General features: G+C 42.4%; 1 protein-coding gene across 1 annotated transcript in view; it reads right to left on the reverse strand.

Moving 5' to 3' along the window:
- The window catches only part of ACTN2 (actinin alpha 2), a 77,567-nt gene continuing 59,528 nt past the window's right edge, over positions 212-18,250 (reverse strand). Inside the window, exons 13-21 of the mRNA XM_018042499.1 lie at positions 17,131-17,239; positions 14,733-14,873; positions 12,880-13,062; positions 10,242-10,376; positions 9,135-9,314; positions 8,109-8,255; positions 6,299-6,364; positions 3,764-3,922; positions 212-2,302 (exon numbers count right to left, since the gene is read on the reverse strand). Of these exons, the coding sequence (XP_017897988.1) occupies positions 2,144-2,302; positions 3,764-3,922; positions 6,299-6,364; positions 8,109-8,255; positions 9,135-9,314; positions 10,242-10,376; positions 12,880-13,062; positions 14,733-14,873; positions 17,131-17,239 (1,279 nt within the window). The 3' untranslated portion in view covers positions 212-2,143. The remainder of the gene's footprint in view (positions 2,303-3,763; positions 3,923-6,298; positions 6,365-8,108; positions 8,256-9,134; positions 9,315-10,241; positions 10,377-12,879; positions 13,063-14,732; positions 14,874-17,130; positions 17,240-18,250) is intronic.

Here is an 18,250-nt window from a genome sequence, read left to right on the forward strand (position 1 = left end):
CATCACTCACCTCTAACTGGGCCAACCTTAAATCCTCATCTCAAATTTACCCTCTACCCAACAAGCCAGTCTCTAATTCTTTAAACAAGGCAAATGCTAGACCAAGTGAGAGTTTTAAGTGATGATGGAAATTTTAAGTGAGGAAAGTTTGTGGTTAACCAAAGAAACTGGTTATCAGTTGAAATAATAATAAGAATAAAACAGGGATTCCTTTTCTTTTACAAATTAAGTTTAATCAATAATTCAGCTTCAGAAATAAAAATAACTTCTAAAATGAGAGTACAAACATGTTTATTAAGTGTTTCAGAGTTTATTTCCCTTTTTCATTTGTTAGCAGATAGTGTTGATCCATTCTCTTGCTTGAATGTTGTAAAGAAACTAAGATTCTAGGACGATGAACTACCTATACCAATCGTAAAACACCATAAATTCCCGCTAGTAGCCTCAAAGGCAGAATATCTTCCCGTTTTTCTCCCTACACAGCTGGAATATAGCACCTGCATGAAGTAGAAGAAGGAGTCACAGTTCACCTAAACACCACCCCAGAAGTGTCCGGCCCTGAACTCAAGGACTCAGATTTCAGAAATGTGTAAACTATCAGCTACTTAATAAAATGAAGCAAATTAAATGACTTACAAAGGTCGAAGGTTCTAAATGGGCCAATTGTGTAAAAATATTAAGTTATGGGACAGTCATGAATGGAAAATATCCCATTTCCAGCTACTGAAAAATCTGAAGAAAAAGACTAGCGGTTAACAGGCACATGACTGTTTTTCTAGTAACACTTCAATTGCTGTTTACAACTGTTTTTGTTTGTTTCTAATTCATCTGATCATTAAGGATTCAGATATAAAAAGAATTCCTGCTTTATTCTTTCCAAGCTGTCAACAAGATGGAAAAACAGGGGAGGAACAGCACGAGCAGAAAAATCAATGAAAGCTGACAGATATGGATGGCAGGAGCCATTGGTGCCCTCTGCAAGGGGCTTCCACATGCCCCACCCAATCACAGTGGGGACACCCACCGAGAGCTGGCAGAAACATCAAGAATTCCTGCTACACAAAATGAATCCGCCTGAAGTATGTAAAGGTTCTGCAGTTAAAGAACTTACCTCTACTGTTGGTGAGAGTTAGTCCTTTCCTATCAACGCTTCCCTCTAAACCTTCTCTTTACCAGATAGTAAAACTAAACGGCAAAAAAGGAGAAATTCTGCCTGGAGAGCTATAAAAATAGCAGCTTTTGACTTGTCCCCCATCATAACTATTGCTATTGACACCTGTTTGTTTAAAACCAGAGCACTTATATATGGTCATCTTGTAAGAATCTAACACACTAACGAGCTCTAGAAAAACCACAGAAACCTGGAATCAATAAATAATACCCCCCAAACACATTTTACCTAGTGATTCCATCTTCCTCCCTGGCAATGTAACTAACTTCCATGGTGAGGCTCCTGCTTTGCAGTATGAGTAAGGCATTGCAGTCCACTAACTGGACCATGTAGTCCTAAATAACAAAGAGCTATGATTTCTATCTAAAATGTTTTAAGCGCTGAAACTCTTTTGGGATGTCTGTTTTTATTCTCTGGAAGTTCACAATATTCAATTCAGCTAACGAGGAGGTGACAGTTACCATTTATCTTAAATACAGTTAAATCTTTGGATAAGTCAGAAAGTAAAACACGAGTATCCCAAATATATTCCCCAAGAGATAACCATAGAAACATATTATATATATGAAGAATTTTTTTTTTTAATGTCAAACATTTACTATTATTTTTCTGGTCTTGAATCTTGGGTGTCTCAGAATTTTCCCATTTTGTATGTCCCTTCTACCCTTAGGTCTTCCTAATTTCACACTACGCAAGGATTGGCTTTGTTTTATCAAAGAACCCAGCAGAACCCCTGATATTTCATTGCATTTAGCTAAAAACTCAGAAGTAAAGAAACCTACTTATTATAAAGTACACTAGGTCATCTACTAGAAAAACTTAACTTCAGCCATCTTACATTGCTGGCAATAACTGAGCGGCGAAAAAAGTGTTCTCCCTCTATAACGTAATAAAGCTTGTCAAGGTTTCCAAGAAACAAACTGTGACTTCTGCTTTTATTGCGTTCTAATCAGCGACTACAAAACCCCAGCCTCACAGATCGCTCTCCCCATAGAGTGCGGAGGAGAATGCGGTGTAATCCAGGGCTCCGGGCACGCTGCCTGGGCCTGAGTAGGCAGGCATCCTCTTGATACAGTACTGGGCCTGGTCTGGGGGCAGCTCCCGACGCAGCTCTTCCGCCAAGATGTATGGCTGGAAAACAGTACACACGTGTTTTAAAAATCAATGGCAAGATACACTGGAACTTAAACTGTTTAAATACTGACATACTTCTTGCATTTGTTTAATTGTTAAAAAAAGGATTAACTGAATCACTCTGCTATACACCTGAAATTAACATGACATTGTTAATCAACTACATTCCAAAATAAGATAAAGATAAAAAAATAAAAGACTAAAGGTAGGGAGTCTAACGGGCACAGTACCGGACAGCCAACCAAAGGTTGAGTTTTACTTGTACTTTGTCTTATGGCCAGTGGGAAATTGAATATGCTTCATAGAGGCAAAGGGAGCAGTACCATCGACACTCCTCAAACTGAGCCATAATGTTAGGGAAAATACTACGATGTAAATTTCATACAGAAAGATAAAGGGGGGTTGGTTTACACCATACCCTAATGAAAATATAGGAATACTTAATTTAAAATGATCAATGTGGTTTTTAAAAAATACATGTGATATGTGCTTGCTTTCCTATACAATTTATTAAAAAACTAGAGGCATGTTGCCACTGGTGAAAAACTCCTAAAGCAAAACTAAACTGACATTGAACAAGGGAGTCTTTTGTTTTTAATGTCAAATGTCCAGGAGAAAATAGGATAATTCTCATAAAACAAACTGATAGGTCAAGATAAATAAAGAGCAAATATATTGTAATATATAGTAGGGTTTTGGGTGTGTTAGATAAGCTTTGGTTTATTATCTCCTAAATCAGTTGGACTTTCTTCCCTCAACCCCTATCCACATGATAAAGGATTCATTTTAAAACAAACATAATTATTTTAAAGATACTTTATGTTGTCAGATAAGATTTTTTCTAAGGTATGGCCAAGCTGATGTGATTTAGAATCCTAACTTCCTTTCCCTTTCAGCTAGAACACAAGGCAAAGGGATCATATCCCAAACTGAACTTATACATACTGAAAAGTTTTAATATTGTTTTGGAAGATTTGAAAATTCTAAACTTGCAATTAAACTCCTACTTAATTTCTAGGTTACATGTAATGAAAAACTTGCCAATTTTTTTTTTTGGCTCTATTTAACTCTGCTCCAAGGGCTGGGCACAGTCAGTGTCATTGATCCTTGAGAGAAGGTTCTCAGTTTTCTAACATCTGAATTGCACTGTTTCATCTTTCAGAAATCTTATCTAGCAATCCAGAGTGTAAAGCAGGGTTGAACCAGAAAAACACACACATTCACACCTGTTGGTTCCTTCTATGAAACCAAGCACAAATGCCAGGACAGAATGTCTGTGTTCAACCTGTTGTGAGTGAGTACGCCACTGCTATGTTTAAGCGCTTTCTGCATTCAGTGCGGATGTGGTATAAAATGCAGCGGGATCAAAATCATTATTATTTGCAACACTGTTTCCATTCTTGTTGGAGGAAAGCCGTAGACTGTCAGAAAGGCAGAAGAAAATGCGTGGATGCAGACCTTGTCAGAAGCCAGGATCCGGAAGGACGCGATGACCTGCTCGGCGGTGTCGGTGTCAGCCGTCTCTCTGGTCATGAAGTCGATGAAAGACTGGAAGGTGACAGTGCCCTGCCCGTTGGGATCCACCAGGGTCATGATGCGGGCAAACTCAGCTTCACCCTGAGGCAAGAGCGCGAGGAAACACCGACTTCAACAGCGCACAGCTCCTGACTGCGCCGCTCTCCCGCTTTTCCTGTTGGCATGTGAGTTCCCTCTTGCTTGAAAACTTAAATCTATCCTGCACTTCCCTTCCATGTTTGGAACAGATTCCCCTTATGGGCGACTGAAGTTTACTGCCATTAGAGGATTCTGAAATGTAGCTACAGCATCAACCCAGAAGCTCCTGATGTCAGAATTCCTCTCTCTCTCTGACCCATGTTGCCCTGGGTTGTTGTTGTTTAGTTGCTAAGTCATGTCCGACTCTCTCTGTCCTGGGGTCACGAACTGTAGCCCACCAGGCTCCTCTGTCTATAGGCTTCTCTAGGCAAGAATATTGGAGCGGGTCGCCATATTTTCTCCAGGGGATCTTCCTGACCAAGGGATCAAACCCACGTTTCGCATCTCCTCCACTGGCAGGCAGATTCTTTACTGCTGAGCCACCAGGGAAGCCCTGTTGCCTTGGGACTTAACATAATTATGGAAGAAGAATTCAGAGACTTAGGCCTTTTCTCGGGCTATAATTGAGAATAATAATACTGCCAAAGAGAAGGCAGGTTAGAGGAGGGCTCTCACAGTGGTTATTTGAAAGGGGAGATGCATCAAAGTAGCTCATGTTTAACATTACATATAAGTCATTATTGACTGGGGGATTTTCGCAGAAATTAATGCCTGTGGGACAGTGATTTTTGCTTTGCCTGGCCAAAAATTAATACTGTTACTTCACTAACACTTTGCGAGTTATTACATTCAATAATTACACCTGCTGCTGCTGCTAAGTCACTTCAGTCGTGTCCGACTCTGTGAGACCCCATAGATGGCAGCCCACCAGGCTCCGCCATCCCTGGGATTCTCCAGGCAAGAACACTGGAGTGGGTTGCCATTTCCTTCTCCAACACATGAAAGTGAAAAGTGAAAGTGAAGTCGCTCAGTCGTGTCCGACTCTTCATGACCCCATGGACTGCAGCCTACCAGGCTCCTCAGTCCATGGGATTTTCCAGGCAAGAGTACTGGAGTGGGTTGCCGTTGCCTTCTCCACACCTACATAAAGTCTCTTCCAGCAGAGGGAGTTTCATTTTCACTTTCCATATCAGAATCAATCACTAAGATATTTTGTCTTTTTGTAGGTCTAATTTTCACATCGTCTGAATCAGAACTATATTTGGAAGAACTATCATATTATGAGACACTAAAGTATATACGTCACTTGGACAATCAGAGAAAGAATTTGCATACAATTCATTGAAAAATTCTTCACTCAAAATTTCGCTATGCATCATTTCTGAAAATTTTATGGTAATAAGCTTGTTTTTATAATATACACAAGTTGGGACCAGAAGCTAATGGGGCAAAATGTGAATGAAAACAACAATCATTAAGTTTTGCATAATGAACCCTTGATCAGTTTTAAGCTCTAACAGCTTCGCATGATGATGTAAATTATATCACTCTCACATCTCCAGTCCATAATGTTCAGGTAACAAAAGACATATTACTATGTCTTTGGTCAGTAATGTGTTAACAGGTAACAGAAGTGAGGTTAATACAGGTACTCACAACCCACAGGGAAATGTAAGATTTCTTAGCTGATTTTAAACTTTTTAGAAAATAATTAATTTATTAATCTCTTGGCTGTGCTAGGTCCTCATTGCTGCGTGGGCTTTGCTCTAGTTGCAAAGAGTGGGGGCTACTCTCTAGTTGCACGAGGGCTTCTCATTGAGGTGGCTTCTCTTGTCATGGAGCACAGCCTCTAGGACGCACAGGCTTCAGTAACTGTGGTCATGGGCTCAGCAGCAGTAGCTCCCAGGCTCCAGAGCACAGGCTCAATAGTTGCGGTGCAAGAGCTTAGTTGCTCCAAGGTACATGGGATCTTCTCAGATCAAGGATTGACCCCATGTCTCTGGCATTGGCAGGTGGATTCTTTACCACTGAGCTACCAGGAAAGCCCATGAAAAACTTTTTACCTTCTAAAATACTAGAGGAAAAAGCCCTTTAAAAATCAGCAGGAAAAGCCATTGAAGTGTCTACTTTCAATGGGCAAATTGTATGGTATGTAAATGATCTCTCACATAATGCTGTTCAAAAACCATCAGGGAAGTTTATGTTATGTTCCTTCACAAGGAAAAATCCAGCTGACCAATGACTGAATGAATATATGTTCTGACTCTGGGAAGTTATTTTCACACGGTACCAGGCAAACCTCCAATGTTACCTAGTAACCTTGGTAAATGAAACAATCCCAAGTGGGCTGCCATAGTTTAAGCCAGTTGTCTTCTAAAATACAAACCTAAATAAGCTCAGTAGAATATCATAGTAGTAAAATTTCAGCGTCTGTCTTACCAAGTCATAACCCATGGAGATCAGGCAGGCTCTGAAATCCTCATGATCCATTAGACCATTCTTCCTCTTTCAACAAAAAGAAAGAAGAAAGAAGTTGAGTGTTAGAGGCAAAATAAACAACTCGACTTGACCAGGGAACAAAATCCAGCAAGAGAAGGGACACTATGACATCTGCCCAGGAATTTTTAAAGGTCTGATTTACAGAAAGGACAGGCCCAACATAGGGACATTACACTACAAAATAATTTCTTAAAAAGGAAAAAACAGGGAAGGAGGGTAAACAGCAGTCAGAAATGGAGACCACACCTTCAAGAAAGCAGGAGGAATACTCAGTGCCACTGAAAATGACCACGTCAGAAGCTGCCCACTGCCACCTGCTGATGACCGAACATAGTCTAAGTGTTCTGAGAAAGCCTCACACTCTTAAGGCCCCAGGCAGACCTCGCTTGTAAAACTCCCCCAAAGATGACAGCATGACTAGGATTCTTGCTGCAGTTACCCTACAGCCACTCTCAGGCCCGAGTCCCTCCAAGACATAGAGTCCTTAACTTAAACTTCTGTTAATTTTTTTACTGGGGGGCGGGAAGGGAAAGCTAGTATGAAAGGAGTTCTTGTTAGGTGAATGTAAATTGTTCGCTGAGACTGGGAAGCTGGGTTTTTTGTTTCTTAATTAATTTTTATTGGACTATAGTTGCTTTGCTTAAACTTTTAAACTTGGCAGGTTCTGCATTGTCCTCCTTTGGACTTTTGTTGCAAAAGACAGTCTCGTTACCCTGGATTTAAGTAGATGTGGATTTTCCCTCTCTGAAGTGGCCCAAACAAGCGGAGCTGTCCTCCTACAAGCCCAGGTGATGTGTGCAGGAACAATGGTCAATTATTTCCCTCCATGGGAGGAAAATGACCCGACCTGAAGGAAGTCAGGTCAGTGTTATAGTATGAACAGCACAGCTGTGCTGAAGCCAAAATAACTTTAGCTTTAGCATCCATCTCTGTATATAATACTTTATTTATGCCTCAGCTCCCTGATCAGAAGTCTACTTTCTGAACTCATTAATAGGCCTGAATATAGCTGGTCTAGTCCACAGGCATTTTAAGGAACCATTTAACTAATACCTGTAAATCATACACAGGGTCCTGAGCAAAAGAATGAAATATACTTTGTTAGGGATCTTTTAACAAATGGAATGTGGCCTTAAGAGTCACTATTAACTAAATGATAAGCAAACTGGGCATTTTCTTGTGAAGAACTGGTTTTACCCAGTTATGTTTAAATCAAAATATTAGATAATATTTTAAGAGTAGCACTAAACTTTTTATAGGGTCGTCATTGTGTTGATACATTTTTCTTATAACATTTCAGGAGCTGATTTTGTTTGTTAAAAAAAATTAAGTGTTATGGCAAAAGAGTAGGCTAATTTTCATCAGGTGCTTCACCTAAATAGTTAATTAGGAAAAGTACATTAGAGCTTCGTATTTAAGTGCTTAGAAAATCACCTAAATCCTCCAACTATATTCTGTTAAGGACACACTTTCACTTGGAATAAATCTTGCTTTGCTCCCAACTACAAAGGTATTTGTTAAGTGATCCGTATAAAGGGCCCACAAACCTAGACTTTGTCTGGTGTCAGCTTGAGCAACATCAGAACTCAGCACACTTCATTTCAGTGGCTCTTTTCCTCTGGCCTTAATCTTCCTGTTTCCCAATAAATTTTAAAGAGATGGCGATTTAAAAATAACAGCATGAGTGCTATTTCAAATATGTCTTTTGATGTCCCCAGCACTGCCTTTCAAATAACTAGGAGTGAGGTACCCTGTCGAAGTGGTTGAAGGAGGCTCTGAACTCATTCATCTGCTCCTGGGTGATGCCCTTCGCATCTCTCGTCAGGATCTGGGTCTCCACTTCGTTGATGGTTCTGGCGATAGTCGTCAGCAGCAGCTCCCAGCCCACACGAATGTGCTACCAAGGAAAAACAGAAAATGATCAGCTCCAGCTTCTCCCAGCAGGTCAGTCTTGCCTGCTCACTTTCATAACAGGAGAGTCAACCCAAAGGGAGACAAGTAGAACTTCCCGATACATTTCTTTTTAATTCTACTTTTCCACTTTCTTTCAAGACTCTGTAGTGGGAAATACTCAGAAGTGAGAGCAGGGTTCTAACAGTGACAACTAGCACTCTGTAGAATAAAATGTACAGTGTACAGTCTTTCTGTCACTAGGAACACCCTTCTATTCACCAGGTAGCAGATGAGCCCTGGATTAGACCCACTGGCTCCCAGAAAGATCAAAACTGGGCCAAACTGGTAGAAATGGAACAGTCCCGTTCCTGGGAGTCTCTCCAAAGCAGTGCACTGAATTCACTGTTGTGATAATAATGAAGACAAAGTTGAGGATGATGCTGATAAATAACAACTATAGAGCACTTGATCTGAGCTGCTCAGGTGGCGCTAGTGGTAAAGAATCCGCCTGCCAGTGTAGGAGATGCAACAGACCTGGCTTCAATCTCTGGGTCAGGAAGATCCCTTGGGGAAGGAAATGGCAACCCACTCCAGTATTCTTGACTTGGAAATCCCATGGACAGGGGAGCATGGCAGGCTATAGTCCATGGGGTTGCAAAGAGTTGGACATGACTGAGCGACTGATCACCCACACACAGTGCTTGATCTAGTTCACAAAGCTGTTTCACATAAAGTGACAGTGAAGGCTTAATGATCCCTCACTTTCATACTTGTAGAACGAAACAGGAACAGATAGAGACAAATGTGGGCGGAAAACACCCTGACTAGGTGAAGTGGTCACAAGCAGGCACCGGGGCACTGCAGGCCTGTGCGGCAGCTGTACCTCCATGGTATAATTAGTGTGCTTGTTGTCAAAGACCAGGGCCTCCTGGATGAGCTGATGGTCGCCTTCCAGCTTGTCGATGTTGTTCTTGTAGTTAATGATGTTGTGTTCGTACTGCTTCAGTTGGTTCATCTGGTCCTCCAGGGCTCCCGTGATCTGGATGGAGCTCCGGGCAATCTCCTGGTGGAGGCAAGAGCAGAGGAGGAGAACAAGGTGAGCCAGCCTCTCGAGTGACTCTGTGGGCGGCATCCTTCCTGGTTCTGCTTCTGATGCCAGCTATACCAGCATTTTAGGCGGCAGCCAAAGTCCCTTATTTTTCAGATGAAGTAGGAAATAGGGCAGTACCACAGCATGAAGGAAGCCCTAGTTCTAATCTATCTAGAGAATAGGAAAAGAAAAAAATCAACCAAGGTCCATGAAGAAAAGAGGCCTTTCAGCCTCTTCCAATGAAGACGGATGCCTGAAGCTGCCTCTTTTCGAGGAGATCGGGGGATGGTCTGCAGGAATGTGGCTGCCAGAGAGATTTCAGACCCCTGGATGCTTCATCAGCAGTCAAATGAATTCTCTAGATTTTTAGACATTCTCCTCCTTAAGAAAGAAGCTAACATTTTATCACCATAAGGGGGGACTCAGAGAAAAAAAACAGTAGATCAATAAATGTCTCTTGGCTGTTCTTGGTAATAAGATGAACCCAGAGGAAATCAGTGTCATTCAAAGATTACTTTTCCTTAAAGGTTCTGAAAATGCCAAGTATCTGTGACTCTTCACGTGTCCTCCTGAGGGATGGATGGTTTAAAATCTAGGTCCTGCAGAGGCTGAAAACTGAGAAGGAGACCCATCACCATTTTTAACGACAAGATGAGAGGATGACAGCGAGAACAGCCTCGCCAGCCTTGGTGCGTGTGCACTCTCCCCCAGCACCCAGCCCTCACCCCAACGCCCGCCCCCCAAACTGATGCCCAGGCTGCAAGAGCCCAGGGGCCACCCAGGGCAAGACCCAGGTGACTTGGACAGGGCTCTCACGTCACGGAGTGGAGAGCCTTGGTTGTGCCTGCTTGGGGACCGATTTGGAGGCCGTGACATGCTCTCTCTGAAGCACCAACCCACCTCCATCTTGTTCTGGATCCAGGGCCCAATGGCATTGGCCTGTGCGGCGAACTGGCGCCGCAGACGCTCGTTGGCATGCTGGCGGGCCAGCTCCTCCTGCAATGACTGGTCCCGGATGGGCACAAGCTGCTTCACCTGCCAGGATTCAAGGACAATGGGGGTTAGAGGCCAGCGGTGGTCCAGGAGGAGTGGCCAAGACAGGTGGTGGTGGGTGGAGGGCAGGGGTGGGAGCAGAGTAGGAGGGGAGCAGAAGAGAAGGAGGGAGAGGGGGAGGAAGCGGAGTGTGCCCCCTACTTCAGGGACTAAAGGGGGAGCTCAGTCTAGCCTTGATTGCCAGCCAGTGCCACCTGCCTGCTGAAAGGCTAAGTCTGCATGAGGGACGCTGACCATTTGTCCAGCTTGGGGCTCCCGGCCTGCAGCACTAATGCAGGGGAGCGGGGGCCAGTGCAGGTTGCAGGGCTGGGTGCAGAGTGCAGAGGATTTGTGAAGTTGAATGAACCAAAACGGACATCCTTATTTTCCCCAGCTCCAGTGGAAAATGAGCATTTCCTTCGATTATGAATATGGACACCAAGTCCACTGTGACTTTATCACAACAGAAATCACATTCTTATATACATTAGTTACTGCCTACCTCTCAAAATATGATGCACACTCATCACCACTCACATTTACTAGGTCTGCCATTAGATCTGGGTTTAAAATATGGTAGTATATCCCAACTGAAAAAATACATTTTTTTGTCTTTTTTAATATTTATTTTTTATTGAAGTATAGTTGATTTATAATGTGCTAATTTTAGTTGTATAGCAAAGTGATTCAGTTATACACATATATATTTTAATAACCATTTTTCAATGTAATTTATTTGCTTTGTAATCTTTAATATTATTTATGAATTTATACATATTTTTATCAGAAAGGATCCACAGGCTTCCCTGGACTACCAAAGGGATCTAAGACACAAAAGAGTTGGGAACCCCTGCCAGGTTCGGGAGCTCAACCCTGAATAATGTTGGCCCACCGGAAGGGATCCCACCAGGCCCACATTTTTTTCCATTCCATTTGTACCCTGTGATTTATATTTTATGCTATGCCTGAGTTCTCTTTGAATCCACAGACAAAAGAGCTACTTCAGAAGCCTTTTTCTGTGTGTATTGGCAAAAAGACATTACTATTCAATGTCCCTTTTACAAAACTCCCTCTGGAAAATTTTGCTTTATAACTTAAGTGACAGGAGAAAAGTGTGTCTCACTTTAAGGGAGGGAGGCTCAAGAGGGAGGGGACATATATATACCCATGGCTGATTCATGTTGATATCTGGCAGAAAACAACAAAATTCTGTAAAGCAATTATCCTTCAATTAAAAAATAAATAAATTTTAAGAAAAGAAATGGCATATTTCCCTTTTTCTGCCCAAGGAAACTACTCAGCTCAACACGGTTTCCTTTTTACTCTGACTGTTAGAAGACCAGAGCTAATTTTAAGGTCAGAAACAAGAACTAACTGTCTCTCAGTTTAAGAAGAACTAACTGTCTCTCAGTTTAACACTCTCTTTCCCATGCCTGTTTCTTTCCCCCCTCTTTGGCATGGTTTGTAACTAAACAGTTGTTACGTGTGTTTTTATAGCAAGCCACCTCAAATTCCCCTGTTGGACTTCTTCACTGAAGACTTAGCAGCCTACTAAGATAACCGTGCTATAATTTAAACCATGAAAATAAATCTTTCTTAAGAATGAGACAAAAGGGTTCACATGATCCCACTGGACTATAATTAAATCTGTACAGTTTCCCAAAATATAAGTGGCAGTAAATTAGCAGGGAGCCCTTTGGTTCCCCATATATAGTTTCCTAAGTAATTTTCCCACATTTTAAATTCACACACACTTGGGACATGTCTATCCCATATTCTTAAAAATCTCTGATGAAGTACCAGCAGAAAATGGATTCCACCAAATTTTCAGCTGGGGTTTTAAAAATAGTTTTAGTATGATAACCTGTACTGTTTGCTAACACTGATAAGATTTTCCTTAAGGACAATCATTTCTACTTTCTTACAGATCATAGAAACTGCTAAATGTATTTAGGTATTGAAGAGTGTAACATATTTCATCTGTGAAAAACAAGACAACAGGCCCAAAATAGAGTTGTTTATGCTAAATCCCACTCCACCAGACCTAGGCTTAAATACAAATTCCACTCTCCCAGAAATGGAATCTTAAAAACCAGTCAATCAGGAATCACCTGATTAGCACTAGTGAGACCATCTGCCAGGTAGACTCCTAAAGGGAAGTAACTTTGCAATAACCAACCTTCTTTTTTTGGCCATGTAACTTCCTTTTTCCTACTCTTTTCTGCCTATAAAAGTCTTTCATTTTGTACAGCTCCTTGGAGCTCCCTTCTGTCTGCTAGATTGGATGCAGCCCAGTTCAAACTGACTTTTGCTCAAAAAAAACTTAAACTTGCTACTATGCCTCAGTTTCTCTTTTAACGCAACTATGAAATTTGGAGGGTAACTCTGATCACCAGGGAGTCACTCTAACTTCCCCAGGGGTTCACCTCTTCTCTCCACCTCAGGCTGAAAACACGCGCCTCACCCCACAGCCTCCTAGCCCACCCCTGGACCCCCAGTCACCCACCTTGTCCCACTTGGACCGGATCTCATCCACGGTGACGGTGCTGTAGGGGTTGCTTGAGCTGATCCTGATGTTGTAGCTCTGAATCACCTTCTCCACCTCGTTCTGGATGGCCAGGATGGACTGCCGCTCGCCGTCAGCCTCGGGCAGCGTGGCCTTGAACTGCTCATGCGCAGTGATCAAGCTCTAAGCCAGAGACAAGTGGAGAAAACCTGACTTACTTCAGAGTGAATTTTACAGGTTTGCTATTCCCTTCGGCAGGCAGATAAATAACTTTACAACCACAGGACTCTCCAGTGGATGACAAATTCCGAATGTCTCAGAGAAGCTATCTGGTACACAAAAGTCAAGTTCGTCGAAATGGGGGGAGAAAAAGACCTCCTGATGGCTCACTGGTGTCTACTAATCCAAAGTCTTTACAAAATAATTGTTTTCTTCTTTTAAAAATCATAACTGATTTAATCATGATGCTCAGCTAATGTTTAGGTCTTACTTGCCAGCAACATACAGAACTTAAATTAGCTGCCTTTCCTAATGACCAGGGTTTATTTGCCCTTAGCGCCTCAAAAGGAACCTACCAATTGCTGCCTTTATACCTATAGACCAACAGGAAGTACCTCCCTTTCCTGCAAAAGAAAAGGCCACAGAAACCAACTCATTCCCCTCAGGCCTTATAAAGCCTCTGCTTAACAGCCCTATCCTTGGACCCTAGTGTGTAAGATAGCAGCTCCTTATGTTCAGTTGTATGTAGATGCCATAGGGACCACCTTCCAGGGTGATGCTAATACTCAGCACAGATGCTGCAACCAATCAGCTGCCAGCACACCTTTCACTAAATGAAGAGACTCCTTCATGCATCAAGTATGGCTTCCAAGGAATATTTTGATATTTCACTTATTTCAAAAACGATTTTAGATTGCCAACCTCTGCTTAAGAGTGTATGCAAGAAACACTCACAGCTTCTTTCAGAAGACACAGGCCACGTCCAAGGAAGTGATTTCTTTCCCCTTACAACCAGGTACAAACCCTTCTAGAATGCTCCTTGACAGGAATTCCTGTTCCTTGGTTGGGTTCAAATCCCAACCTTCACTATTCCTTTTATATCTAGATTATTTTTGATGATCTATCTATTTTACAGAAAAAATAATCTAATAGTATTTTCTCTTTATATTCCATTATACATCAAATGGTCTCTAAATAAATTGGGTCCTGGATATTTGAGAGGAACTTACCTCCCTAAATCACTTTTAAGTCTTATTTGTAATTCTGATGCTCCAGAAGAGATCCAAAGCAGAACATTTCGGATTGTGGGAGGTAGAAGGTGCTGATTTGTGCTTTTTTTTATGCTTTATGGTCTGGTGAAATTCTATAGATTTTAATGAACAGTAAATACAAACATTGCAAAGTAGGAAACTTAGCAGCCAATAAACTCATAATTTGCTGTGACTAAGTCCAAGAGCATATATGTCTATTTTGTTCATATGATTTCACATTCTATTTTAAAGAACATACCATTTTAGACATATTCTCCTTTATTTGGCTGATGTTAATTTAGCTGTAGCAGAGTAGTATACACATTTTTAAGCTAAAGGTCAAAGGGTACATTGGGCTTTCTAGCACTATATATGCGTGTGTGTGTTTGGCCTCGCTGTACAGCAGGCAGAATCTTACTTTCCTGACTAGGGAGAAAACCCCTGCTTCCTGAAGTGGAAGCTCAGAGTCTTAACCACTAGACTACCAGGGATGTCCCCAGCCACATTTTTCTTAATTAAAAAATGAGACAAAACAAAAGAGAGAATTCTTTTGAAATTACGATTCATTTCTAGTAGTGAGAATACAGAGCTGTGCTCAGTTACCTGGATCTCTTCAATGCTGTGGACAATGAACATGTCTTGTAGATCCTCCATGGCGCCTTCCATCCAGTTGTTGAAAGGAGCTGCTCTCTTAGCAAACTCCAGGTGAAGTTGATCGATGGTTTCCAGCAATTTCTCAGTCCTCTGAAGATTAAATAGAAGCCAGTGTTATCATAGACTAAATCAGAAAAAGTTCTTGAGACATGTAAAGATGCACTCCAGAGCAATAAACTATTATCTGAAATTTCGTCCATCACAACTCTCTCATCATTAGCATGTGTATACAAAAAGATTAACTGATGTCCAAATGATTAGGCTGAGCCCTGCAGGTCTCTGAAGCACCTTCTGAATCAGAGATGGATTTAATTACATCCAGAGTCACAATGTTCTGAAAGTGTTTCAAATACTCTAGCACATGTTACTCTTGTATTTTCTAAATTTTTATTTATTCATGTATTTGTCTATCTGCTTTTGGCTGTGCTGGGTCTTTGTTGCTGCGAGTTTGCTTTCTCCGGTTGTGGCGAGTGGGGGCTACTCTTTGCTGTGGTTCTCAGGCGTCTCATTGCACTGGCTTCTCTTATTGCAGAGCATGCGCTCCAGAGCACAGGCTCAGTGTTAATAGCTGTGGCACAGGCTTAGTCGCTCCGTGGCACGTGGACCTTCCCAGGGACCTGGGATCAAACCCACGTCCCCTGCACTGACAGGCAGATTCTTAACCACTAGACCACCGGGAAAGTCCCCACATCCTACCTTTTGAAGACTGAGAATCCACATAGAGTATCCAGTAAGGTGCTTTCAGCTAAAGCACACTTTAGAAGTTAGAGGACCTGATTCTCTAACCATGCTGGTTCACAGAAAATTCACGGGATCGTCCTCATTTTATGATCAACACTGTGCCTTTCCCAACAGTCACCTATCTAGAGAGGACAGGAGGAACTACAGTTTCATGTTCTTAAATCCTCATTCAGAATTTAACCTCTCTGCCTTTCTGGGCGGAGAAGGCAATGGCACCCCACTCCAGTGTTCTTGCCTGGAGAATCCCAGGGACGGGGGAGCCTGGGAGCCTGGGCTGCCGTCTATAGGGTCGCACAGAGTCGGACACAACTGAAGCGACTTAGCAGCAACAGCTGCAGCAGCCTTTCTGGGCATTTGAAAGCACAAGGCTTCAAGTCACAGAGAACGATACTACGCTTGTTCCCTATGGCAGAAAAGCTGGCAAGCAGGCAGGGAGGCATCTGGAATCTAAAACTCTTCCATAGTTGGGAGTCATTTTTCCTCCTATTCAAAAAATTTGAGCTTTCTGTGTCACATGCCCGGTCCTTCCTTTCTCTCGACGGTTTTCTTTAAGTGAATATATTAACATAGGAAGCCTGATATTACACTGTTAAAAGCTTCATCAGAGCCAGGGTGAAATGACTCAGAAAACTGCTAACTGCTTCTTTCTTCATGCCGTCTGGGTCTTCCATGGTGAGAGAAGACCGCGTGTGCGCACGCTCAGTTGCTTAAGTTGTGTCTGACTCTTTGCAACACTGTGAACCATAGCCCACCAGGCTCCTCTGTCCATGGGATTCTCCTGGCAAGAACCCTGGAACGGGTTGCCATGCCCTCCTCCAGAGGATCTCCCCGACCCAGGAATCAAACTCGTGTCTCCTCTATCTCCTGCACTGCAGCCAGATTCTTCACCACTGAGCCACTGGGGAAATCTTGAGAGATGATTAGGTTCAGCTAAAAACCAACCACTTACTTCTGTTTCTCCAAGTCTTATACTTGAATAGGGCCAGATTCATCCTGATTCTGTTTCACGTCCATGTTTACTTACCTCAACGTGTGTTGCCACCTTCCTTTTGAATGTCTCAACTTCTATTCTTCCTTATTTCCTGACTCAGTCTCAGCTCAACTTACTCTTAGATAAGGATGCTGGGAAATTCACTGCCATTATTATTTCACAAAAATGAGTTTATACCATTATCTCATTACGACTGGATTTTTATATTTTTATTTCAAAAGGGCATGTTGTTGCCATATGGATAAATGACAACTAAACTACCAACTTTCCATTTTCCTTGTTCTCCTGATTTTCATGTTCTCTGTAGAAGCTCTATTCATGACACAAGCTTTTTTTTAATATATATTTATTTTATTTGGCTGTGCTCTGTCTTAGTTGTGGCACACGGGATCTTTAGTTGCGACAGGTGGGATCTAGTTCCCTGACCAGGGATCGAACCTGGGACCCCCGTATTGTGAGCACAGAGTCTTAGCCAGTGGAGCACCAGGGAAGTCCACAGACAATCTGTTTTGGTTTATACACATCACGCCACAGAAAAACAAACTGAATAACAGTGAGTTAGTAAAGGAACCTCTATAAGAAGGTGTCATGCCAACCGGTGGCCTGGAGACTCACCTCCAGGGCCTCTCTCCTCTTCTGAGTAAGCGTTCCCAGCCGGTCCCACTGGTCACAGATTTTCTGGCAGCGATCATTAACATTCACAGCATCGTGATAGTCCAGTTCACTATTAGAAGGGAAAATGAAGAAGAACTTTCCCAGATGACATGAAGAAAAGTGGACACAGGCTCAAAACAAATTGGTAGTAATTTAAAAAAAAAAAAGATGTAATGGAGAACGAGCAGAGTATTTCAGGGTTTTGTTCAGCATTGCAAACATGATTGCTATTCTCTGGCAGATCACAGGAAGAATTAGGAAAATTCTTGCTGGTCAACAGATTTCTAAACAGAGAGAAAAGCTGTCCTCTTGACACCTCAGGTTAAGTTTATTCTGCCTTCATTTTCTTGGCCGGGCCCCTGGAGTGCATTATTTTTAAGTGGTGATGTACCTGTAAATGAAGCCAAGAATCTGACCTGAGGACAGTCCCGGGGACCGTGCTGAAGCCACGGAGACGGGAACATCAGATGAGCCGTGCGGGAGGGAGAGGGGATCAGCTTGCACCCCATTGTGTCCTTGGCTCCTCTCAAAGGGCACCAGGCTGGACAGAGCACCACGTCCCAGGGGGAAGGCGGGGGGCGGAGGTGCTGGGACTCTGAGCCCAGTAGCACCAAGCCCTTCCTCTCTGACAAAGACTGACTCATCTTATGTCACTTGTGTGACAGCAGGGACAGCGTGACTTCTGCCTCAACGGTCCCCGGTCCTCACCAGCCCTGCTGTACATCCTAACGGGGTCTTTGTGAGGTGAGATTTTACCCTTTTACCTGAATCTACCATTCAAGCAAATTATTGACTAGAAAGCAAACCTAGTGTCTCTGGGGATAGAAAGTTTGAATCCTGGACAAAATTTAATCACCCTTTTAGTTAGGATGAAAGCAAGACTCAGGGAGGCTTATAGACATCTTCAGGAGATATCTCCTTTCAAAACGGTCCAAAGTGAGGCTTTTAGGAAATTCCCTCCTATCAGACCAAATCCATTTCCCTGAAGCTTATTCCTTCTTTTGACTCTAAATTAAGGCAATGGCGGTTTGTTAACCTGCTTTTTATTCTCTTAAACAAAATTAACTCGTTTTTATTGAAT

Source organism: Capra hircus, chromosome 28 (genome assembly GCF_001704415.2).
Source record: "Capra hircus breed San Clemente chromosome 28, ASM170441v1, whole genome shotgun sequence".
In the NCBI taxonomy this organism is placed as follows: domain Eukaryota; kingdom Metazoa; phylum Chordata; class Mammalia; order Artiodactyla; family Bovidae; genus Capra; species Capra hircus.